The sequence below is a fragment of the Copadichromis virginalis genome, linkage group LG14 (genome assembly GCF_057382275.1).
Source record: "Copadichromis virginalis isolate Kocher_CV1m ecotype Utaka linkage group LG14, C_Virginalis_male_GT1.1, whole genome shotgun sequence".
Classification (NCBI taxonomy): Eukaryota; Metazoa; Chordata; class Actinopteri; order Cichliformes; family Cichlidae; genus Copadichromis; species Copadichromis virginalis.
Genome location: NC_140631.1, coordinates 5,324,818 through 5,352,111, shown reverse-complemented (window position 1 = coordinate 5,352,111; position 27,294 = coordinate 5,324,818). Strand labels below are relative to the sequence as shown.

Sequence of the window (27,294 nt, the reverse complement as noted above, 5' to 3'; positions counted from 1 at the left end):
TAGTTGAGACATGTAAAGCCTGCGTTTTTTTTTTAATTGTTGTTCAATTTAAAAAAAAAAAAAAAGAAAAAAAAAAAGAAAAAAAAGAATCTCAGTTGTTGTGGCCTGGACCTCGTCAATGTGCTCTTGGACTAATTTTGGTAGGCCAGTAACTCCTGGGAAACTTTGCCACCATTCCAAGTTTTCTCCATTTGGTATAATGGCTCTCACTACGGCATACTGGAGTCCCATAGCCTTAGAAATGGCTTTGTAACCCTTTCCAGACGTCAGTAACTTTGTACCTCAGGTGTTTCGTTAGATCATGGCACAATGGTCTAACGAAGGCTAAAACACTTTTTGAAATGTTTTAGCCTTCTTCACTTTGTCAGACACGTTCTATATAAGTGATTTCTTCATTCTTCATTCAATCACACCTGAGTGTGCTTTGTGAAGCTGAGCTCAGCTTTCCAAAACGTGGTGTGGTGGGGGTGCGGTCTTTGGCCTGCTGCAGAGAAGGGGTGACGCAGTGAGCTCACAGGGCGGCACGGAGGCGGGGAGGGAACAGGTGCACAGGACTGTTTAACGAGGGAGACCTGTCTTATGTCTTTGGCAGTGAGGAGAAGAGGACACACACACTGGGAGCAACGGAATGACAGCGCCTGAGGCTGGTGCCAGAAACCGCAGGAGAAGAGACATTGTTTTGAATAAAGCACAATTATAAGCACAACCCAGAAGTGTCTGTATGTGGGTCCTGTGTCACAGTAGTTAATAACAGTTATTTAATGATTTAACAAGAGGGGCAATTTTTTTTATTTTTTTTTTAAAAACAGGACCAAGTAGGTTTGAATAACTTTTCTCCCTTAATCAATGAAATCATCATTTAAAAACTGCATTTTGTATTACCCTGGGTTATGTTTGTCTAATATTAACATTTGTTTGATGATCTGAAACATGTAAGTGTGACAAATATGCAAAACCCTAGGATATCAGGAAGGGGGCAAACACTTTTTCACCAACTGTACATATATATTCGTACATGTACGTGTGCCTCCACTCCTTTTTATAGTGGTGCCATACCCAACCAGGCATGGTAGAGCACAGTTGTTGGTGGAGGCAGCCGAGACACTCGCGTCAGTATGCTTGCTAAGAGGTGGTACAGGTGTTCTATATTGCTAACCCTCAAACACCTTTCCCCGGTCCAGAACGGATAGTGCCGCTACAACTAAAATATAACAGAGTCAAAGTCGGGATTAGCGCTTGCCTAACGCATCCCTTAACTGGGAAGACAGATTGGCCAGGGTTTAATAATCTGTTGGGGCAGTGTGTGGAGATACGTTCACCACTGATAGGGGTGTGTAGTGTCTGCAATGCGCTCAGTGGTGACGCTAGGTGTACATTGCCGACTCTGGGGAGGATGAGACAGCGGGGGCTTCTCAGGAGGCCCCACTGGCTCCAATAGTTCACTCCAAGAGAGATTTTCTACTAGAGCAATATTGTGATGACACTCTGGTCAGCCAACGACCAAATGATGAAAACTGTCAAGAACATGACCCTGACATAACACTGATCTACTTGCATTTTGTGTTTATTAGAGACTAAATGTATCAAGTGAGTCGTGACACTCACACAGAAGAAGAACACACCCAGTTGCTGGTGTCAAAAAGCCAGCTCAGAACTCCAAGGTGGGGCATATGAGATATGGAAAAACTGAGGTGACTAGTGCTCCGATTTTATTGGCCGGGGGGGGGGGGGGGGGGGGGGGGGGGGGGAAACGTGTGCCGATGGTGTGTCCTGCCCTGAGTGTCAGCTGGTGAACCAGCTGGCCATTTCAAAAGCAGTGTTGAATAGTTTCTTGGATTCACAAAATCTTGAATGGTTTTTGAAACAATTTCTTTTTGAAACTGGTTGGCACCCTTTCACCTCTTACAGTGCCACCACTGCTGACCCACACACACTGAAGCATGCTGAATTGGTTCATCTCCTGCTTTTACCCTGTCTGTCAGCTGTTTGCTGCCCTCAAGCTATGGTCATTGCCTACCAGCATACTTACAGTTACAAAAGGATATCTGGCAACTGAAGCAGGAACTTATGAAGGATGAGCTTCACAGATTTCATCTGTGGCCACCACACAAGCAAAGCACTGGCTTCCCTATGGATCTCCTGCTGTGCCAACATCGACAGGTGCAACTCCACCCAGTGCTCTGTCTCGGGAGCTCCCTGTGATGCCACATTCCCCTGGTCTGGTTCTGCCACCACTGGAGGACAGCCAGTCATAACAGCCAATCTCCTGGCTCTGGCTGATGAAATGTAGCATGTCCATGGGGCAAAGCCAGTCTGAAGTCTGCTTCACACACTGCAAGTCGCAGTCGTGGTTCCTGGTAAAGGGCTGCAGCTGACTAGACGCCCGGTCTGTCTACACCCAGAGGTTATTCAGCTGGTGAACAAATTTTACCCGCTGGAAAATGTGCAGGACCCGGCAGTGCCCTGGGTTTCCTTGCCACTACTCCTCCAGGCTGCCTGGCTCCAGCGCAGACACCTAGATGTCTCCCTCTTCTAGAATTCAGGCATCAGCATTTTTCACTGCCAGGTGCTGCTGATGCTGCTCCTGCTGCCCCCACAGCCGCATCTCAGAGCCCACATGTGGTCATGCCCCCAAGCTACCCATCACCACCTCCTCAAGGCCGTGTCTACCTAAAGTGATCGTTGTTGGCACCTTTATGGTTCAACACTTGGCGACCATATCTTTTGCTATCCTAAGAGCCGGTATGAAGAATATTACTCAGACCTCTCTTCAGCCGTTGAAACTCACCACAGCGTCTCTTCAATGTCAGCACTACGTCAGTCAGAGACCCTCAAACAAGACTTTATGCACCTTGTGGAAAGTCTGCAGAACACCAGAAAGCAATCCATTAACTGTGGTCCGCTGCTGCCCCCCTGTTATGGTGACGTAAAGTTCAACAGTCTGGGTCAGCTACACATTGACTTTTTAAACAAGATCACCTTCATCCAGAACCACTGAGGTTCAAGTACTGAATTAATCCTTCACTCATGTAGGACCCCTAAAGCATGAGGGAAAATCTCGCTATCTGCGACTCCGTCACTAGAACTGATATTTTCTTGCCATCACTACTAAACAAGCATTTCACTACTAAACTGCATAACCACTATTATACTGCTACTTCACCTGTTTTCTCAGTTCTAAAGTATTCATCTTTACCAATTCCATTGATTATAACGCATAAATTTAAAAAAGTCTTTGCCAGTATTTGTACAACCAGACTCAGTAATCTAATTACTATGCGCTGTAAGCCTCTTCCTCTTAAGCCTGTCTCTCCTGCAATTATTACCCCCTTTAACAGTACATCCTTATCTAACAAATCATTCCTACAATTTTGTCATCCCTTAAAAATTAGACATTTTCAAACCAGGCAACTGTTGCCTGTTACCCCTCAAAACTTTGTCCACCAAGTTAACACCATTTAGATAATTATAAGAATTATCTATATTGTGTGCAGTTTAATCCTGTTATTTTAATTCCTTTGAATTACTATCTTATAAAATTCGATGTGAATATCCAGGTTGCTATATTGTAATTTATTGACCTCCAAATCCTGCAATAATTTCTTGAATTAATGATTCCCTAATCTCCTCTCATCTGTTACTGTTAATTTAGATAAAATCAATTTGGTGGGTGACTTTAATTTACATATTGATGATCCCTCTAACTGCACTGTGACAGAATTTCTTAACATTGCAAAGGCATTTAATTTAGTGTAACATGTTACCGGCCCACACATAATTGTGGCCACACACCGGATTTAGTTTTTACTCTCGGTTTATCTAAAAACTTTTTTGTCTAATCTACTACTGATCAATAGGGGTGGGTTTTGATTATCGATTAAAATCAATTCTAGCTTGCATAACGTGAAATAGATTCATTAAAATCCTGAATCGATCGATCGATAAATATAAATTTATTTTGCCCAAAACACCAGAATCTCAGGTTAAACCTCACAAAATTTCAACAACCACCAAACATCTAAAACAATAAATGAGAGCAGGTACACAGAGTCTGCACAAAGACGTAAACACAAAGGGCTGAAAGCCAACAGCTCACTGATTCTGATCCGTCAGCAGGTCGGCACTTTGTGTTTACGCCCCTTTTGCACTAGATTCAGAAGCTGCAGGTTTTTAATCTCTCTCCAAACAATATTGACTGAACCAGCAACAAGAGAAGATCCAAACTACACTTCACATTTTGCATCACATAAACATCGTCATGAATGCCCTCTTAGTTTGCTGTTTTGCTTCCACCACGATAAAAATCACACTTCATGCAGAGCTCGCGGTCTCTCTCTTTCTCTCTGTACTTCAAGAACAGGTTCCCATCCAAAAATCTTTTTTCTGCATTATCCGCCTGCTTATTACGCGCAAGTCAACTGTTGTTTCTTTTCCCTTTTACTTACTTCTGAAAAGAAAGCCTCATTTCTGCTGTTCAATAGGCTACTGAACAAATTTAAACTTTTTAAAATTATGCAAAATTGCAAAACGCTTAGCTGCGTCTCTAATAAAACCTCTGTAACTTTGCTCTGCTTCACTTCAGCAGCATCAGGTAATGTTCATATTTTGATTAATGACTTTCTTTCATTTTTGATCTACTGCAGAACATTTTTAAGGTTATCTGCTATAAAAGTCGCCTTCATGTTTTTCTGTGTTTTATCCTCAGTTACTTTGACACAAAGGCATCGGCTGTGATGCTTACAATTTTGATAAAGTCTTGCAAGTGTCAGCTTTCTTTTTATAGATATAAAAATATGGAAATGTACTGATATGTGATCAAAATTATAATATTTCTGACTGAGACAAAATTTCCCAGATTAAAATCGAATCAAACCGAATCGTGGATCGAATCGATTCGGGACCTTGTGAATCTGAATCGATTCTAGAAATCAGTGACGTTACCCAGCCCTACTGATCATAAGCATGTAATCTTAGACACAGTTCTGCATCTAGTGTTGTCTTCCCAGAGAAAAACTGCTCATATTCGGAAGATGCAACTGCTATCATCATCACCCATCCATCCATCTTCTTCCACTTAATCCGGGGCCAGGTCGCGGGGGCAGCAGCCTAAGCAGAGAAGCCCAGACCTCCCTCTCCCCAGCCACCTCCTCTAGCTTATGCGGGGGAACACCAAGGCGTTCCCAGGCCAGCCCGAGAGATATAACCTCTCCAGCGTGTCCTAGGTCTACCCCAGGGCCTCCTCCCTATCATCATCACCCTGACCCAAAATTACATACCAAGCCCCCAAAAAATGACTGAAGGTGCATTGAGTGCGAGAGCAGCTGACCTGAGAGATAGGATCATGGCGAACCTGGAAAACCTAACCCTTGGCCAATTACCAAGATTATATGAAATACCCTCTGAAGGTCTACTAGAAGAATGCAGCATTACAGAAAATCCCTAAAATGGCCATTACCAAAACGAATCAGCAGATCTACATCACGACAACAGTGATCACTTTTTTGTTTGGCTATAAGATGAACAGCCAACAGGATCACCATCCCCTATGGAGAAGGAGACTAGGGGCGAAGATCAATGTAGTGCAGAGGGAAGTTAGCAAAACTACTGGAGCTGCAGAAAGGCGTTATGACTCGATGCCCCACACATGGATCCTGGAATGCCTAGAACTATACAATATCAGGAATTCAATGGGGATGTGGCAAACAACACTAGAGGTCAACCCACGGAACATGTCAACATCACGTGTAGGAGCTACCAAGGAGAGATCTGTCCCAACTGCTGTTCTACATAGGAAAGACCCCTTAGTGAGATCATTTATAAGACCTACAAGCTACAGACACCGACTTCGGAACTGAGCAATCATCAGCCAACTGCTCCAAATGAATGACATCAAGCTGCATCCCAGGAGTAAGCAAGACAAAGGGGGTGTCCAAATTCATCTGCTGCATCCTCCTGAGGCCGCATTTGTAGACCGATTACCTCACAGTGACGCGCCAAGGCTGTCAGAATTTGTAGACTCCTCCGAATGCACCCGACAAACGCGGATGTATCCTTTGTGGCCCACCATATCCCAGAATTCATAGAAATTCCAGTTTCTAACAATGGCAGTTGCTACTAAGTTTTAATATTACTCTTTCTGGGTCACAAATTAAACTTTTATGATATTTCAGGCAAGAATGTGGCTGTGCAACTTCAAATATCTGCTGGGTTTATCAAGACATCACATATTTGCAAAAGTGCTCTGACATTTTCGGAGACGTCTGTTACCCAGCAGCTCGATAGCTAGCCGGGGCGATAACAGCAAACTCCCCGCACAACCCACCTTTCGCTACTCAGGTTAAACATGATATATAAGTCACTTAGATAACTTAACAGTGTTATTGTTTGGCTTTTTCAGTGTTTTATTTGTTCATGAGTAAATCGGTTTGGCTGAGATTAAAGTTATAGTTTTCACACAGCTAAATAAACGCCAAACAGAGAACTGATTAAACAGAAGTGTGAGATGATCGAGAATTTATGCCAGTGTCCTGTTATATTATAGACAGAAAGGAGCAGACAGCCAAGTTTATTAAACTCCACCGAGACAGCTGGTGATGCAAAACTGAAGGCTAGACCGTCCAATTTCACAGTCGCTCACTTCCGGCCTTTGGAGGACGACCGCGAAGGCCGGGTCCTCAGGAGGATGCAGCCTATGAATTTGGACACCCCTATAGATACACTGATTCATACCAGTAGGATCTACAACAACGAAATTCTAATGCCGTTAGGACTGGGAAAAGTGTAGTCAGTTCTGACTACTATCCCCTTATTTGTTACAGAGAGAATTGTACTACCAGGAGGCAACATTGCAGACATCAAGGACAGCTACAAGTACCTAATCCCACAGGCAAATGGGAGCCATAAAGAGGCCACTAGGAAATCTGCAACCTCCAAATACCTGCAGAAAGTAAAGCAAGTCCTGAGGAGTCAGCAGAATGGGAAGAACAAGATCCGGGGCAATTAACACCAATGTCCTGCCTGTGATCAGATACCCTGTTGGGAAAATAAGCTGACCAAAGGAGGAGATAGAAGCCAAGGAAAAAGACAAAAGAAAGTTTCTTACCATGCATGGAGCGTTTTACTCCAAGTCCAGGACCCTGAGACTGTATGCTAAGTGGAAAGTGGACATTCACTAGGCTGAGGCCTAGTGAATGTCACAACCACTATCCAGGATGAAACAACAAAGATCAAAAGATCGAAAGTCAGGAAGATGGGCAAAACTGCTCATGTGCTTAGGAAATACCTGAGCCAATAGAAATCCGAGAAAGAAGAGGAAAAAAATCATCATGGAGGTACACTAGTACTAGGCTGCTAATGTACCACGGGCAGATCAGATTCCTGGATGAAAAAGCTGGTCTGAAAGACAGCAGAGAGGCACTAATAATGGCAGCATAGGAATAAGCTAAGATCCTTAGGGACTTCCAGGTACAGAGAGACAAACTGGTGATGGGTAACCAGACACTCTAGCGGTGTACAAGCAGATTAATACAGCCATAGTGATAGATATAGCTACGCTGAGTGATAGCAACATCAGGAAAAAGGAACACGAGAAGCTCAAGAAGTACCAAGGGCTGAGAAGATGTGGAAGGTGAAGTGAATAGCTGTCCCTGTGGTAATCTGAGCACTCGGTGTAGTGACACCCAAGTTGGATGAGTGGCTCTAGGTCATATTTTTCAGATCTCAGAAACAACACCTGAGACATCTGTCCAGAAGAGCACAGTTCTCGGAACAGGAAAGATACTGTGAAGTATATACGTGCATGCTCAAATATATACATACACGCAAACATTTTAATACGTTCCACTGAAGGTTCTAAAATGTCTTAACTTTAACAGTCAAGGCATACCAACTTGTTCCTCTATATTGTATGTGGATTAGAGAAAATCAAAAATAAAGTCAAACTTGTGCACCCAGGTTTTTTTTCTTTTTTTAAATTCAAAAAAAGATGTATAGTGTATATTCACTTCACCCTGCAAAAAACACAAAAGATGTTTACAGAAATCAATATCAGAATTCTCCATCCTCATGAGTGCATGTAAACATTTGACCACAACTGTCAAATTTAAAATGAGCTAATATTTTTTGTTAAAATTGTACATTTTCTACAGTTTTGCATGTGATATTTTCCGTGTTCCATTGTGAATAAAATATAAATTTATAAGGTTTGTAAGTCATTGCATTTTACACAACATCTCAACTTTTTTGGAAATAGGTTTGTAGCTTTTATTGCAGTTTTTAAACAGATGGTAAATGTACTTTTTTCCTCAACTGTGAAATATTAATGTGAATATCCCCAGTACTCATTCTTAAGCTATGAGACCCAAAAAAGCTATTAAAAAAAAAAAAAAAAAAAAAAAAGTAAACCCACCCCTATGTGATTTGAGTGCCTTAAACTCTTTAGGGTGTAAAGGTTTTCCTTTTATTATGGAATTTCCTAGTGTAAACCCAATCCTCAAACTCCAAAAATCTCTACCAACAAATCCTACTCACAAATTTATCACCAAGTGAAATAGAGAGCACCTCTATATTTCATGAAATAACAAGGCCAAACTGTTTCCATTCATGACTAGACTTCCGTTAAAAATACAATATAAAGATTTCCCATATAAAAATCTTAAATTAAAACTGAAGGTCATTGAATTAGTCACATTTCATTACTAATTTAGTTTTCAAATCTGTTGTTGTCAAGAGATGCAGAATTCTGAAGAGTCCTGTATTATTGTTCAACCTTGAGTATAATCTGTATAACTTCATCAGTACCAACGCTTGAGACCAGTCTATGGGCTGAACTTGGATAAATGTAACCATAGAGATATCTGAAAGAAAAGAAGACCTACCTCGCAGAATCTGATAAAGAAAAACTTTGGCATGGTCTGAGCTCAGAGGCTGCGGTGATACAATGATCTTATGGAGGTCACTTTGCATCAGTTCAGTTACTACATAGCTGATCAAGAGGAATTAAGGTTAAAAGAAAAACAAATATGTGCAAGAACATAAACAGTAAATCTCAATGAGAACCTGAGAAAGACAGTATAGTTATAATAAAGATGTGCTTTATTTTCTAAGATAGAGTTTAGGCATCAGCATCACTGCATTGTTTTCTTACCTTTCCAGTTATCTAATGTTAATCACTAGCAGTTCTCTAGAAATGAAAATGTAAACTGGCATCTTCTTTCACATAAAGTATGGGTATTTGGAATGAAAAAGCATTACACAACAGATCATTGCAGAGTGTAAATACCTGCAGTTACCAAAACTTGTTAAAATTCACTAAACTTAATTCACACTTTTGTTTTCTGCGTAGCCTTAAGGCCTTACCATATTTCCATCTTGGGCAGATGGGCAAAAAGAATTCCCATGAATTCCAGAAATCAGAATCACCACAAAAAAAAATAAAATAATTAAAGGGGGTTACCACAGGTATTTTGATTTAGTAGATTTTTACGCTGGATACCTTTCCTGGTGCAAGCCTCCTAGGAATTGTGTCTCCTCCTAATTTCAAACGTACAAGTTGATTGATGATGACGTATCCTGTAACACACCTTTACAGAGTCTTTTAACGTTAGGGAACATGTAAATGGCCCCACACATACAGGGTCAGACACTGGTTTAAATATAAATAAGATGCAGAAAATTATTATGAAGAAAGGGATGCTTAAGAAGTACTGCAAGCTGCCCATAACTCAGGCCTTAGAACCTGCCAAACAAAGACTCACGGGCTTTGGCCTGCTGCTGGCAAGGTATACTATCTCTTCAAGGTGCATTTGAAGTGGCTTACCAGAGAGCTAGAAGCCAGGAGAATAAACCAGCTGTACTCCACTCCATGGAGTACAGCTGGTATACTCCACTCCATCCAAGGTGTATTCTCAGTAGCAGGGTAACAATATGAGAACAGCCCCACTGAGGCTGGAGACAGTAACTCTGAAAATGCATGTGGGAGAAAGACGTAACCCATATCAACAATGCTCAGAGGCTGGTGGAGCCAAGAGTAGACTACAGCACCCCCCAATGAACAACATCCAGTAACAGTGGCAGACGTCATAGAAAGGGCCTCTGAGCGTCTGGCAACATAAATTAAGCAGCTGCAAATGGGCGAAATGCACTCAGAATGGCTAACTGAAGCCTGGACAATCCTGATGCCCAAGCATCCCCAGAAGGCACCGGTCTAGTACAACTATCAGCCAATAACCTGCCTTGGTACAACATGGAAGCAACTGTCAGGCATCATAGCGGCTAAGATGAACAGGCACATAGTTCAATACATGAGTGGGGCACAGAATGGAACTGGCAGGAACATCAGAGGGGTAAAACAACAGCTACTGGTAGATGGAGCAGTCACTCAAGATTGTAAGACTAGACTGAACAATCTGTGCACCTCCTGGACTCATTACAAGAAAGCCTATGATTCAATGCCCTACACATGGATCCCAGAATGCCTAGAAATATATAAGATCAACAAAACCCTAAGAACGTTCATCAAGAAGTGGCAAACAACACAATAGCACAAGAGATGATCTGTCACCACTGCTGTTCTACATACGCCTGAAACCCCTCAGTGCGATATTTGACAAGACTGGCTATGGATACTGATTAAGAAATTGAGCAATCATGAGCCACCTGCTCCACATGGATGACCTCAAGCTGCATGCCAGGAGTGAACAAGATATCGATTCACTGATCCATACCACTAGGATCTGCAGCAACGAAATTCCAGTGTCATTAGGACTGGAGAAGTGTAGTCAGTGAAACAAAATGTAACAAAGAAAGGGATAGTAGTCAAAACTGAGGGGATTGTACTACCAGGAGGCAACATTGCAGACATCAAGGACAGCTACAAGTACCTAATCCCACAGGCAAATGGGAGCCATGAAGAGGCCGCTACAAAATCTGCAACCACCAAGTACCTGCAGAAAGTAAGAAGTCCTGAGGAGTCAGCAGAATGGCAAGAACAAGATCCTGCCTTTGATCAGATACCCCAATTGGGAAAATAAGCTAGCCAAAGAAAGAGATAGAAGCCAAGGGCAAAGGCAAAAGAAAGCTCCTTACCATGCATGGAGCATTTTACCCCAAGTCCAGCACCCTGAGACTATATGCTAAGCGTAAGGAAGGAGGCTGAGGTTTAGTGAATGTCAGAACCACTATCCAGGATGAAACAACAAAGATCCATGAGTCAGGAAGATGGGCAAAACTGCTCATGTGAGTCAGTATCTGAGACAACAGAAACCCGAAAAAGAAGAGGAGCAAGAAGTGGGACCATCAAAGAAGGACGGGCAAGCACAGCATGTACCACTGTAAAATAGAAAAAGTGGCTGATATCAAGTAACATCAATGCCTTGACAAAGCTGGACTGAAAGACAGCACAGAGGCACTAATAATGGCAGAACAGGAATAAGCTCTGAGCACAAGATCCACAGTGTTGGTGCTCTACCACACCAGGCAAGACACTAGGTGCAGGCAGAGCAAAGAGATTTTCCAGCACATAACAGCATGGTACAAGATGCTAGTACGCAGATTCAGGACTGTCAGACCTTCAATTAGCCATTCTGGGTGTGTGCCATTATTAGCAGCTGGTTCATTTGTGCTGTTAACAGCTTATGGTGTACAGTTAGCTTCTTTAGCCTGTAGGCACTAATCATGTCAGGGCCCGGTGCAGTCCGACTCGCCATGATTTTTCTTTGCTCTTTTTCTGTAAGTGCTTTCTAACACTCAAACACTTTCATACTCCTATGAGAGCAACTTGCGGTTAGTATCTTGCCCAAAATAATTTGGCAGGCAGACTGGAGCAGATGGGAATCGAACCACCACCCTTCGAGTTAATATGCTCTTCCACTGCTGCTGTCTGCTCTTAGCTCCACTAGCCACTGAGCATTGCTGTTATGGATTGCATCCTCCTCTCATATGCTCTTCCAGTATTGCTGCTTTTCCAGACTTGGTCGGGCTTTCCCCCTGCCACTGAGAATGCACCTTGGATGGTTTAGGGGAGTACAGCTGATTTTATCTCTCTGGTATACCTCTTCAAGCGGCTTTCGAAGGCTGAGAGTCGTTACTTGGCATCTCAGTGACCACTGTGATTGTGATTCCCCTCTTGCCCTCTGGACGGTCATTATCCTTCAAACTCAGGTCTTCTACCAGAGGCCTGGGAGCTTCAGAGTCCTCCACAGTTCCTTGCTGTTCCTAGGACTGCGCTATTGTAGACAGAGATCATGGATGTTGTTCCTGTGATTTGCTGGAGCCTCCCGCCTAGTGTGGGGGTCACTGCAATGAGTGCTCCAGTTACCACTGGGACCACTGTTTCCTTCACATCTTCTCAAGTCCTTCACATCTTCTCAAGTCCTTCCCTCAACCTTTAGTACTTTGAGCTTCTCGTGTTCCCTGTTCCTGATGTTACCATTATTCGGTATAGCTACAGCTATCACTATGGCCATCTTCTTCTGCTTTTCCACCACTACTATATCTGGTTAGTTAACCATCACCAGTTTGTCTGTCCATACCTGGCATAAAGGTTGATGTCATCCATGCAGCGGAGGTACCTGGTGACTGGTGGATTGTGTAGTTGGTATCCATAGCCAGTCTTGTCAGTGATCTCACTGAGAGGCTTCAAGCCTATGCAGAACAGCAATAGGGACAGAGCATCTCCTTTGTAAATCCCGCACTTAATGTTGACTTGTGCCACTGGCTTGAAGTTGGCCTCTAGTGTTTGCCACATCCCCATTGAATTCCTGACGAAGGCTCTTATGGCCCTGTTGATTTTATATAGTTCCGTGATTCATTTGTCGGGCGTTGAGTCATAGGCTTTCTTGTAAAATATCCAACTGTGGGGATCAGGACTGACTGGGCTTCAGTTAGCCAATCCACATATCTCATCTACTAGCAGCTGGTCCATTAGTGCTGTCAGATGCTCATGGAGTGCAGTCAGCTTCTTCAGCCAGTAGGTATGAATCATGTCAGGACCAGGTGCTGTTCATATCTACATACTGGAGACCCTTTCCTGTGATGACTACCAGACCCTGTTCAGGGAGATTGCTGTGGTCGGCTTTAACATTCACTATCAACTGAGCCTTATTGTTATGGGTTGCATCCTTCTCCCATATGCTCTTCCAGTCTTGCTCCGTCTCCACTCTTGGTGGGCCTGTTCTTACATTGTTACACTGCCACTTGGATGGCTCAGTACAGTACAGCTGGTTTATTCTCCTGCCTTCTGTTTCTTTGGTATACCTCTACTTGGCAGTTTCCAAGACAGCTTGCTGTACTTCTTAGGCACCCCTTTCTTTACAGGCCCTGTGCTACCTTATTCTTGGCTTCTAGTCACCTTCTCCACAGAGAGTAATGCTCCTTGTAACTGTTCATTTTATAGCCAAGCAGCTCAGTGATCACTGCAGCTGTGGTGTAGATCAGCTGATTCAGTGATGGTTGCAGTAGGGATTGTGCTACATTCACACCTTCTACTAGACCTACAGAGGTTATCTCACGTAGTCTTGGCAATCGGCCATGGAGGGTCCAGGTTTCCAGCTTAGCCATGATGCTATCTATCAGGCCAGCACTCAATACACCCTCAGTCATACTTTGTTTTATTTAATGGTAAATGGACTGGTTCTTATAGAGCACTTCTCTACTATGAGCAATCAAAGTGCTTTTTATAACTTTTCACAACTTGTCTCATTCACCCATTTACATTTTTTTCTTTGCTCTTTTTCTGCAAGTGCTTTCTAACACTCACACGCATTCATACTCTTATGGGTGCATCACAGAGCAATTTGGGGTTAGTATCTTGCCCAAAATAATTTGGCAGGCAGACAGGGATCGAACCACCAACCTTCCGGTTAGTAAGTGACCTGCCCTACCTGAGCTACAGCCACCCCCAATGTGACCTAAAGAAAATTTCTTATGCAATTCTCTGCAATTTCATACACCTGATTTTAAAATGTAATTCCTGTAGGCCCTGCATCTTGTTATAATCTTTGAATAAATCAATAGTAAAGGATACATTTCTTCAAAGTAGTCAATGTGTGGAGGTTGTAGTATATCCAGCGCAGAGAGCACCTGAGAACAGAGGTAAAGCTGTGGTCTGTTTTCAGGCTGAATGCAATCATGCAGGCAAACACATTTCTTTTTCCTTTCTAGAGGAAACTATAAGCTCCATTGTGACATTGTCATGTACTTACATTCTCATGTTTGAAGAAGCACAGCATCTTCAGCTCACGAAATACCCTCTTACAAGAAACAAGGTTTTGGAAGACATTAGGCATCTTTTTGAGAGCAACTCGCTTTCCGTCTCTGGGGTCTGTCACTGACCTGGGTGAATATGAAAAAGAAATTCACAAAAATTATAACATTGGATGAAAAGTTAGATAAATAGATCAGCAGAACAAATCATGTCATGGATTGGACGAAGTTATAAAAATATTTCAGTATTTTTTCATCACATTTTTGAGATTTGGTTTGTTTTTGTTTTTTAAAGGACTATTTCCCACGACCAACTTTAAGCATCACTATTATCAAATCTCAAAAAGTGCATTTTGTGTATACATGCAAGGGTTATATCATCTGAGACAAGTGGCTGGTCAAAACAAGTTACACTATATGAAAGGCGTCCTTTTAATCTAAATTTACGACCACCATCTTCCAGGCTCATCTCACAGAATTAATGGGCAGCACGGTTGCACAGTGATTAGCACTGTTGCCTCACAGCAAGAAGGTCCCGAGTTTGATTCCACCACCTGCCTGAGGGCTTTGCATGTTCTCCCCATGCTGGTGTAGTTTCTCTCTATGCGGGTGTGAATGTGAATGGTTGTCTGTCTCTATGTGTTAGTCCTGCGACAGACTGGCGACCTGTACAGTGTATCCTGCCTCTCACCCTATGGTAGCTGGGTTAGGCTCCAGATCCGGGACAAGGATAAGCGGAGAGAATGGATGGATGGAACAAAGAATGACGTTGATGTGAAAGGAGTGGCCAGAGAAGAGATTAGGAGAAATTCCAGACAACGAGAGAACTTGGCAAAAGTGTGAAAGAAACCATGATATGTTGGGATGTGGCCGGATTCGGTGATGAAGAGAGGGTCTGAAGGTAATGCGTGATGGGATTTTCTAAGGTAGAGGAAATGGGTCAGCAAGTCAAAGTGGCTTAAAGGCAAGATTATTTTGAATTAAAATATCGAAAGGGGGCTGCCCAATTGGTTGGTTTTCCTCTGTTTGAGGAGAAGATGAGCCAGTCTTCAAAGACTGGGTGGAAGTCGCTTAAGCAGGGATGACAATCTCCTTGAAGAAGAGGTCAATTCTGAATAGCACAGGAACCTGAAGAAGGCTAAAAGGTTAAAATTGGAGCCTGATGTTAGAGACCTTTGATGAGAACAGAAGAACAGCAGAACTTTGAAGGCACTTGTGATGTCGGCTTTTGAAAGACATGCACCTCTGCATTTTAACAAGGGAAATGGCATGGTTCACTGTTGAGCATTTAAGAGAAAAATCGGGGAATGAGGCAATTTATGTTCGAATAAGACTACCTTGAGTTGCAGACAAATCTATGATGATGTGCTTTTTCCCTGAATGCTCAGTGATGCCCAGTGGGCTGATACAAAAATAAAGGGGGAAAGGCGTTATAGGGAAGTGTCCTATTATGAAACCCTCCCAGACTTCTTTGGCGAGCAGGTTGTCAACAGCATCTGGGTCTTTGAGAGCTGACTAGAGATTTTACAGGTACAAGAGACTGATGGCTGGGTGACAATCCTGGGTGAAAACCTGAAAAATCTTTTACTAAAAAGTTGACAAAATCTGGGTTAGGGTGATTTACTAAGGCTTCTTTTAATGCTAGTCATTTCTTGTGGTGGTTGTGGGGGCATGCTGGGTGGGAATGGCCGCCGCCACAAGAAGGAAGGAGAAGGAGTGGAGATAGTGGCACTGAGACATGAGGCAAAAGGAATCGCTGTAATTGTTGCAAATAGTGCGGCCACCTAGCTGCATAATGGGTCTGTCCTTGTGTACCATATGGCAAAGGCATGCAAGGAATAGATGCTGTAGGTTTAGAAATTTCTGGTGTGGAGGCTGAAGCCAACCAGGTAAGAGCAGATGTACCGTTTATGGGCTGTGAAGTATTTTGATTGCAGCAATGATTTGTTGCCGAAGGTGAGCGGATACTGGGGAAGGTTTTGGAGCTGGTGGGTTAGGAGGAGGAATTGCTGAGGCCAGCAAAACTGAGCAATATTAGAATGGAAGAGAAAAGAAGGGGCCTGGGCTATAAAACTTGGCCATGTGCTGCTCCGACAAGGAGGAAGAAAAGGTTCTGGGTTAGGAGCATGAATAGTTGAATACCCAGTTGCATGAATGTTAGCTAAAGTATTGTAAAGAAGCCGAGGTGAGTGGAACTGTGCAACCCGGTGCCATGAAGATTTGCTGAGGTGAGTTGCAAAGGAGGGATGGAAGACCGCAGAACTGGCAACCCAGTGCCTAGCACGGAGAAGCACTAAATAAGAGGAACAGCTGAAGAGAGAGCTGGTATTTCCCTTCCGGGAACATGCGAAATGGTGTCTGGATGTGGCTTTTGCTGGCTGATGGGTGGGAGTGCAAGGTGCGGAAAGCTTCACTGTTGGAGGCGTTGTCTTCATTTATGCCCAAAAGTGGATTATTTATGTTTGTTGTATCGATGTTGGAGCATTGAGAAGTTAAAAAGAATTGTAATAAGCTTTGTCTTCTTGTCGGACCAGTGAAATTGAATACCTTTCTCTTAAAACTTATTTAAGACAGGCTACATTCCAGTCTGAAATCTGGGGGGAGGACGTCTTCGGGAGACCCTTCTGGGGTGTGGAAACAGCCGCATATCTTTGGAGTTAGGCTTTGTGATGGATCAGATTTTCGGGAAGCTCTACAGGGCTGGAGCCCCATCTTAGAGTGATAAAGAGTGGAGCTGCGCCGTGAAGTTTTGCTGGTGGTTGATCTTCCTCTAATCAAAGTTGGGAGGTTATGATTTCACAGGGATAGCGAGCGACCAGAGTTTCTGTATTGCTAAATGGAGCGGAGAGAGGAATTCTGAGGTTTGGATATAGTAGACCAGATTGCCAGGTGGCAAGAATGACTACTGGAAGGTTCCCTACGCAGCGAGCGGCGATCAGTCTCTCTGTGGTGGCTCCACTATGACATTTAGAAATGGGAGTTTGGGATTCCTGGACTGCTTGAAAGATATCTGATAAAGAAGGACTGAGATCTTAGTCTGATGGGGTGAGGGACAAGAAATTCATGATGACCAGCTGAACAGGTGAGTAGGATCTATGCTCTTAGAAACGCTTTTAGAGTTGTTTGACATCGTATAGTGTTCGCATGAAAATGAGAACAGCAGGTGTTAGTGAAGGGCATGCATGCATGCATGCATGCATGCATGCATACATGCATACATACATGCATGCATACATGCATACATACATGCATACATACATGCATACATACATGCATACATACATACATACATGCATACATACATGCATACATACATACATACATACATACATACACACACACACATTGAAGACTAAAAGGGGCGTGAATGAGGAGTGAGTGAAATTCAGATAAAATATCCGCAAAATATCATGTCCGCATGCTCAACTTGCAAGGACTTTGACAAACTTATCCATCATAGATATTACACTATTGCAGACAGCACCAGGGAGAGAAAACTGTCTGGGTAAAACTTTTCCCTTGGTGGATTGGGCCATTGCACTACCTCCCCCTACTCACTCATTTTGATGGAAGAGGAGACAAAGAGTGGCAATAACACAATAATACCCTCGGGCAAGATACTAACCCCAAGTTGCTCTCTAGTCCATATACCATTTAATTCAGTTTGTGTCGAAAATTATTATTATCAGAATAATCAGATTTTTTTTTTTTCTTAGCAGAGGTAGCCTAAATCAAAGTACTGCAATGCACAGCATGCCTAACATTCATAGTTACTTATGATTGGCTAGGGAAGTAGCTCTAAATTTCTTTTAAATTGTTAGTGCAATCAATTAGAAAATTTTCAATTAGAAAAACCCTCTCGATTTAAGCAAACTCAGAACTTCCAATGTGCTTACCCACTGACTTGACCTCTGGTTTAACTCAGTTTAACAAAAATATATTGTTTTTCTATTTGCTACTATTGTTATTTTTATATAATGCAAGTACGCCATTTTCGTATGGAGTACTTGCATTAAAGAAAACTGTTGAGTATGACATTGCTGGAAATAGTGTTATTAAAAAAAATGTACATAAATTTACATTTACTGCACAATATGAACTACTGCATTATTTTAATGTTAACTTCAAGGGTTAGTGGTGAGCACACACACACACACACACACTAAAAATACTCACTCCATCGTCACACTCAGAGTTTCAGATGCAGTACTCCAAGTCTTTTCATTCCTTCAATACTAATTCCTACATTTTCTAAAGTCACTACAGCAGACACGCAAAGTCAGGGGTCCTGTGACTCGCACTGATACTTTGTTCACTGCCTCCATTTTTCAACTTCCTGCTGGTAGGACATGCCCGGCCAGAACACCTTACCAGGGAGGTGACTGCTTCAGAGGCTCATTTCGATGTGGAGGAGTAGCGGTTCTACTCTGACCCTCCTAAATGACTGAACTCCTCACCCTATTGTTAATAAAGAGCACATCCACCCTTTGCGGATGCAAACGGTGGAATGGAAATAAGCTTTTTCCATTCCACCGTTTGCATCCGGAATCTCATTCTTTCGCCTTTATTAAAAAAAAAAATTAATAAATAAATCTAACAGCTGAGACTGAAGAAGTCACTTGGATGAGTGACAAAACGTTTCTCCCACAAAACGCTACGTCCAGATGAACAGAATCAACTTTTGGAGAGTTACTTTCCTGGATGATTGAGAATGCATCAAGACGTTTTAACCCACTTTGGCAAGGACTGCCTAAAGCTTGTACGTCAGTATGAGCAAACGGCACATAAGATGGCGGACTACAGGAACCACCTGAGATTCAGCCGACAAAACAGGATTACTCCTAAAAGTCTGCAAATGAGCTCTTCAGTTAAAGGCTTCCGGGCAACAAAAATTCTCCAGAAGGCACAGCATCAGTTACTTAATGAACGGGTGAAGCAAACAAATGTTACCATCGACATGCTAAAATGTCAAGAGGAGCGGATCCGACAGAGACTGACTATGCTTTTAGATGAGAATACTCTTAAAAAGGTGTTTGACTTTACTGAGAAGGCTCATCTAGCACAGCACAAGAAGTCTAGGACCAGGCAACAAAGGAAGTTTGATTTACTTGTTGTACGTCGGAAACCACCACAAAATACCGAGAGTGTCCTCAGTGACCAGAAGAGACAAGGATGCGACACAGGATGTGGACAAGTGGGTGAAGAATTTGTCTGACAGACAGCTCACCCAAACAGAGAAAAACATCCTTGCTAAAGGGTTGAATTTTCAGAATCAGAATGGGGTTTATTGCCAAATGTTGAGCAGGTTTACAACATTAGGAAATTGCTGCGGTGCTTCAGTGCAAACATGCTGTCATAAATAGCACTTAAATAGACATGGAAAAAAATAAAAGTAGGGATAAGAATTAAAAGTGCTACCTGGAAAGATATGTGCATGAGATATACATGAGATATATACATGAGAATAAGAATTAAGAGTGCTGAAGTACCATTTTTGTTCAGTGAACTCAACATGTCAGCATGTTCGGATAAAAGACGAGATCTTAGTTTATTACTATTAAGTCCACCATCATAGTCGGGGATAAACTTTTATTTTGGTGATGGTGGGGAGGTTAACAATCACATGTCTACAAGTGTCTAGTACATACACACATCAGCTGAAGACAGTGAAATCAATCCACAGAATGTGAGGCTAAATTGAAGAAGCAGATGATTATTTTTTTTATTATTATTTTTGCTAAATTGCAAAAACAAAAAAACTATATGCATATTACCACTACTCAATTTGAGCACTCAAAGCGCGTTCAATTACATGCGCCATTCACATATTTCACATTCATAAAAGCGCTTCCTAACATTTACACACGCACTCACACTTCAGTGGATGCCTCGGGGAAAATGACTAACGTTCCAGTTAGTAGACGACCTGCTGTACTACAGCCACCCACAGTTATCACTGCCAACGTCAGGCTTCTCTTCAGTGCAGAATGCAGGTGAAATTATTACGTTGGTGTTCTGGGCCAAGACATTCTGACGTTAGTGATAAATTTAAGTCCATAATGCTGCTTACGATCTTCCATGGGACAAACATTCACATTATTAAAAACTCAAGAAGCCCATTTTCTGACACTTTTATCGAGTCAAACTAAGATTACTAACACCAAGAGACCAACTGGAAATTTCCTCGAATTATCTCTGGACTTCAGGACATGTGTTGTCTTTGATCATTAGTACTCATTAGGCATAATACAATTAGTCTTTGTAAACAATATACAAAAAGTCAGGAAAAAAAACTGTAAACATTTACTCACGTGCAAATGTTTACAAAACTAAAACACTTAGCAGAAGTCAGTGCAAACGTCTTCAGTATGACAACAGGCTCAAGTTTAGAGACTATGGGTTGAGACAGAAAAGAAAAAAAGAAAAGAAAAAAAAAAAACTGCTGCTGGAGAGGGATGCGAAACACTAATGAACGACTTTAATAAGCCATGGCCTGTTAGTAGTATTAGTGGATACAGAGATGCATTATGAGCGCGCAGTGCACTGCACTTACCAGACAACTCCAAACGCCCCGTAGCCGATGGGTCTGTCAGGCTCAATATCCAGCTGCTGCTGTAAATGGTGCGTGTGTTGCTGCTGCTGATGGTGGTGGTGGTGGTGGTGAGCTTTGACAGCGGCTGCTGCAGCCGCTTGGACCTGTGCGGGAGCCGCGGCCGCCGCCGGCCCGGGAGCTTGCCCGGGGGCTGGAGAGGGAAAGTAGGGCTGCTGCTGTCCGGGGTTTAGCATCACCGCCGCAGCGGCAGCCGTTGATGTGTGCTGCTGGACCGTGTGCACAGCAGCGGCTGAGCCTGGGTGCTGTAAGTGGTGCTGGCCCGCGTGGTGGTGGTGGTGATGCATGTGGGGAGGCGGTAGGTGCTGGAGCTGGTGGTGGTGGTGATGGGGGTGATGGGCAGCTACTGCTGAGGAGCCACCGTTGTAAGCAGCCATCATTTTTGTAACATTTGCAGCAGTTGTACCGCAAAGAGCCATCCAATGATACTTAAATGCCTCCTTTTCAAACTGCTTCTCAAAATGATACTAATGGCAACCAGACAGCAACCCCACGGTTAATACAACTTATGGCAAACATAGAGAAAATATATTTTGTCCTTTAAGCGTCCGAAGTCAATCACTTTGACAGAAATTTTCCGATATCTGGTATGGCGTTTTAGCATAATACTAACTAGGCTCTGCCCCACTTCCCCTAAATTAATTTTCTATTAGGTACACCATTAGACTACTGAAGTCTGAAACTAGTGACGGAGAGCATATTATGGGCAATGGACCACCCAAACATACAATCTATGCAGCTTTAACAGTGCCACTGCTGTCAGTGACAAACCGAAAATATTCAATAGAAAAAAAAAACTTATATGCACTTCACAGAGACTGTTCAACCTCTCCTCCTGGGAAAAATTCACCTTCCCCTCTTAATAAAACAGTGCGATCTAAAGCAGGTCACATGGGAAGCAGAGCATTCATCTTATAAGTGTTCCAAGTTTGCCACACACTCGGGTCTGGCGCCGTTGCTTTTCTCACCACACGGCTTAAAATCGCATCTGTTATTCCAAACTGAATTCTCCTTAAGATGTGTGCACAGGCCAAACAGCTACTCTGATGGCAGAGGTAATCTCAGAGTCGTAATTAACGCTGCTGATCCGGTGCAGAGGAGGTGTAACCCAGCCAAGGCTACAATACAGCAGCGCAGAGAGGCAGGCAGGCCCGGGCCTCGGCAATCCACCCTATTCACATATTATTATAGAAATCCAGCGAGCCGCGTGCTTCCAAAGAAACCCCCATCAGTTTGACAGGGTGACGAAGCTTCGACCATGACTCAAAACACGAGAAGAGAAATCCTCACAGACGGCTGGCAGACAAAGTAATTCCCCCATCGACAGCTTTGTGTGTGTATCTGTATTCTACTCTGTCCTAATACGGCTCAGAAGCGCGCATCCAAACAGACTAACAAGTTAAATCCGTTTGTTGTGGGACAAAATCTACCGCCAGGAGCTAGACAGCCTTATTCAATCTGACAACTCAGAGCTAGCTAATGGGTATCTGTATCTCCACATAAAAACAGCAGTCCTTCCGTTGGTTCCGCTGGGCCTTGACGCTGTCAGTTGAGGAAAAAAAACGTCACTCGGCTGATCCTCTACACCTCAAGCTCACGACGCTTATGTGACATGATAAAAGTATTGGTCACGAGGTAACTGAAATGAGCTGTTCATCCAACATGGTGAACAAAACCTTAGCCGCTCAGCGCTGAGATTAGGCAGGGTCGCCAACCAATCGTCTTCCGCACGGCAATGACGTAATTGTAACCTCCTTGATTGTCACAACGAGCAGCCAGTGGCGCGTGTTAGCTGGGGTGACAGCGGGGTTGATAGCTGACCGAAAAGCCCAATGATCTCCACATAGATGCAGAGAAAAACACCGCTCACTTCATTGCAGGAAAATATTCAGAATCCAGACCAGGGATTAAAATTAAATGATTGAATTGAAAATAATTTTAAAATAATAAAATATGATATGACTTCAGACTTACTACTTCTCTATACAAAGAACACTGCTCCGTAAAAGAAAAGAAAAAAAGTGGATTTCTAGTTGCTGATGCATTATATTCCTGAAAGCAGCTTCACAGGTTCTGTACCCTTGCCCAGATCTGTCTTGACCTGTGGTCAATTTTGAATGTCATGTCAAAGGACGTGAATACTGGATGTAAGATGTGCATACACATATGATGATACATATAGATATCATAATAATATCTAATATTTGCAAGAATAGTAAACTTTTTGTCTTCATTTTCTTGGGGGTGGGGGGGTATTATTTGTAGAATTTTTAGGTGAAAAATAAATTGAATACATTTTGGACTAAGGCTGTAACAAACCAAAAATTGAAGCACTCTATATTCTATGAGACACTATCCACAATGAACTTATTAAGAACCCAGCTGTGAATAAACATTCATTTACTTTGTAATGCAGCTCTTTTCTCACACCCAACAATCAAATGACCCCTTTGAACAACTGCTGACAGTGGGAAGGAAAAACTCATTTTTAACAGGAAGAAACCCCAAGAAGAACCAGACTTGGCGGCTAACTGCTGTGACTGATGAGGGGAGGAAGACAGGACAAAGACAACTCGAGCTTTTTACTGCACTGTACAGGCAAGTAATTCTTTTAACTGGTTATATGTGATTAGGAAGCAGCTAACTTTCAAAAATAAAAGCATGCAAACATAAACAGTCTTACACGCCGCACTCTCTGCAGCTTCTCTCCTCCTGCTACCCCCCCCCACCCCCCCAAAAAAAAAACCCCATCTCCATAGACTGTGTCAGCTCCCAAACAGACAAAAAACAAACTAAAAACCAGCAATAAACAAATTAAACATAAAACATCAAAAAGAAAAAACAATACTGTATCCACATCTGAACCAAAGAGTAAAACAGTGAAATGTGGATTATTAAATATTAGGTCTCTCTCCTCCAAGTCTCTGTTAGTACATGACTTAATAATTGATCAACAAATCGATTTACTCTGCCTTACAGAAACCTGGTTGCAGCCGGGTGATTATGTTAGTTTAAATGAATCAACACCCCCGAGTCATTCTAACTACCAGAAATCTCGAAGCACAGGCCGAGGGGGCGGTGTGGCAGCAATTTTTCACACCAGCCTATTAATTAACGAAAGACCAAGACAGACTTTTAATTCATTTGAAAGTCTGATGCTTAGCCTTGTCCTCCCCAGTTGTAAAACTCAGAAACCAGTGTTGTTATCATCTATCGTCCACCTGGGCCTTACACAGAGTTTCTGTCTGATTTCTCAGACTTTTTATCTAATTTAGTTCTGAGCTCAGATAAAATAATTATTGTGGGTGATTTTAACATCCATGTAGATGCTAAAAATGACAGCCTCAACATGGCATTTAATCTGTTATTAGACTCAATTAGTTTCTCTCAAAATGTAAAAGAACCCACCCACCACTTTAATCACACTCTAGATCTTGTTTTAACATATGGAATAGAAACTCAAATCAAATCAAATCAAAATCAAATCACTTTTATTGTCACATCACATGTGCAGGCACACTGGCACAGCACATGCGAGTGAAATTCTTGTGTGCGAGCCCCACAAGCAACAGAGATGTGCAAACACAACAACACAAACGAGCAAAATACAAGAATGGCCAACCTGAAACTAATAAATATATGTACAATATATAATAGTGTATGCATTTCTGGATGTGTATACTAAATATTTTCCTACGTGTGTGTGTGTGTGTGTGTGTGTGTGTGTATACACATTTTTACAAATTAAATAGTAAAAAATAAATAAATAAATAAATAAATAATAATAATAATAATAATAAAATATATAAATATACAGAGTTGAATATGTGCAAAACAAGTGGCATTTATATACAGTGTGGAGTGCATAATGTTGAAGTTCCAGTAGTGAAGCTGAGGTGTCTATGACGTGTTCAGCAGTCTGATGGCCTGATGGAAAAAGCTGTCTCTCAGTCTGCTGGTACAGGACCGGATGCTGCAGAACCTCCTTCCTGATGGAAGCAGTCTGAACAGTTTATGGCTGGGGTGACTGGAGTCCTTGATGATCCTCCCCGCTTTCCTCAGGCAGCGCTTCCTGTAGATGTCTTGGAGGGAGGGAAGCTCACCTCCAATTATCCGTTCAGAGCACCACACTACTCGCTGGAGAGCTTTGCAGTTGTAGGCGGTGCTGTTGCCATACCAGGTGGTGATGCATCCAGTGAGGATGCTCTCAATGGCACAGTGATAGAAGGTCCTGAGGATGCGGGGGCTCATGCCGAATCTTTTCAGTCTCCTGAGAAAGAAGAGGCGCTGCTGCGCCTTCTTCACTGTTTTGTTTGTGTGTACTGACCACGTAAGATCCTCAGCCAGATGTACTCCAAGGAACCGGAAGCTGCTCACTCTCTCCACAGCAGCGCCATTGATGGTGATGGGGGTGTGTACTTCTCTGCACCTCCGGAAGTCCACTATCAACTCCTTTGTCTTTGCAACGTTGAGGGTGAGATGGTTGTCTTGACACCAGTGGGTCAGGGCGCTGACCTCCTCCCTGTAAGCCGTCTCATCACCGTTGGTGATAAGACCCACCACTGTAGTGTCGTCCGCAAACTTCACAATGATGTTGGAGCTGTTAGTGGCTGTGCAGTCGTAGGTGTAGAGTGAGTACAGGAGAGGGCTCAGTACACACCCCTGTGGAGCACCAGTGTTCAGTGTGATGGGGGATGAGGTGATGCTGCCCAGTCTGACCACCTGGCGTCTGTCAGACAGGAAGCTAAGGATCCAGCTGCAGAGGGAGTTGCTCAGTCCTAGATCCTGCAGTTTCCTGTCCAGCTTCGAGGGAACGATGGTATTGAATGCTGAGCTGTAATCTACAAACAGCATCCTCACATACGTGTCTCTCTTCTCCAGGTGTGACAGGGCAGTGTGTAGTGTCAGGGCTATGGCATCATCAGTGGACCTGTTGTGGCGGTATGCAAACTGTAGAGGGTCCAGTGAGTCGGGTAGTGCAGAGCAGATGAAGTCCCTGACCAGCTTCTCGAAGCATTTGCTTCGAGAACACTGAACATTTAACAGTGTTTCCTGAAAACCCTCTCCTGTCTGATCATTTCCTGATAACATTTACATTTACAATAATTGATTACACAGCGGTGGAGAGTAGACTTTATCACAGTAGATGTCTTTCTGAAAGCGCTGTAACTAAGTTTAAGAATATAATCCACCCACTGTTATCATCTTCAATGCCCTGTACCAACACAGAGCAGAGCAGCTATCTGAACTCTACTCCAACAGAGGTAGATTATCTTGTTAATAATTTCACCTCCTCACTACGTACGAGTCTGGATACTGTAGCTCCAGTGAAAAATAGTATCTCAAATCAGAAGTACCTGACTCCGTGGTATAATTCTCAAACACGTACCCTAAAGCAGATGACTCGTAATCTGGAGAGGAAATGGCGTGTCACAAATTTTGAGGATCATCATTTAGTCTGGAGAAATAGTTTGCTGCTTTATAAAAAAAAAAGCCCTCCATAAAGCCAGAACATCTTACAATTCATCACTGATTGAAGAAAATAAAAACAACCCCAGGTTTCTCTTCAGCACTGTAGCCAGGCTGACAAAAAGTCAGAGCTCAGTACTCTGACTTTTTGTCAGCCTTTAACATAATGACTTCATGAACTTCTTCACAAATAAAATTTTTATCATTAGAGAAAAAATTACCAATAATCATCCTACAGATGTAATATTATCCACAGCTACTCTTAGTACCATTAATGTTAAGTTAGACTCTTTTTCTCTAATTGATCTTTCTGAGTTAACTTCAATAATTACTTCCTCCAAACCATCAACGTGTCTTTTAGACCCCATTCCTACAAAACTGCTCAAAGAAGTCCTGCCATTAATTAATGCTTCGATCTTAAATATGATCAACCTATCTCTAACAATTGGCTATGTACCACAGGCCTTCAAGGTGGCTGCAGTTAAACTCAAAAAGCCATCTCTAGACCCAGCAGTCTTAGCTAATTATAGGCCAATCTCCAACCTTCCTTTCATATCAAACATCCTTGAAAGAGTTGTCAAACAGCTAACAGATCATCTGCAGAGGAATGGCTTATTTGAAGAGTTTCAGTCAGGTTTCAGAGCTCATCACAGCACAGAAACAGCTTTAGTGAAGGTTACAAATGATCTTCTTATGGCCTCTGACAGTGGACTCATCTCTGTGCTTGTCCTGCTAGACCTCAGTGCAGCGTTCGATACTGTCGACCATAATATCCTATTAGAGCGATTAGAACATGCTGTAGGTATTACAGGTACTGTGCTGCAGTGGTTTGTATCATATTTATCTAATAGACTCCAGTTTGTGCATGTAAATGGAGAGTCCTCTTCACACACTGAGGTTAATTATGGAGTTCCACAGGGTTCAGTGCTAGGACCAATTCTGTTTACATTATACATGCTTCCCTTAGGCAGCATCATTAGAAGACATAGCATACATTTTCACTGCTATGCAGA

General features: G+C 42.7%; 1 protein-coding gene across 1 annotated transcript in view; it reads right to left on the bottom strand.

Moving 5' to 3' along the window:
- Positions 1 to 22,583, bottom strand: part of nlk2 (nemo-like kinase, type 2) — a 43,870-nt gene extending 21,287 nt beyond the window's left edge. The window contains exons 1-4 of the mRNA XM_085479097.1: positions 20,756 to 22,583; positions 14,202 to 14,331; positions 14,024 to 14,079; positions 8,877 to 8,983 (exon numbers count right to left, since the gene is read on the bottom strand). Coding sequence (XP_085335223.1) covers positions 8,877 to 8,983; positions 14,024 to 14,079; positions 14,202 to 14,331; positions 20,756 to 21,231 — 769 coding nt within the window. The 5' untranslated portion in view covers positions 21,232 to 22,583. The remainder of the gene's footprint in view (positions 1 to 8,876; positions 8,984 to 14,023; positions 14,080 to 14,201; positions 14,332 to 20,755) is intronic.
- Positions 22,584 to 27,294: the final 4,711 nt, after the last annotated feature.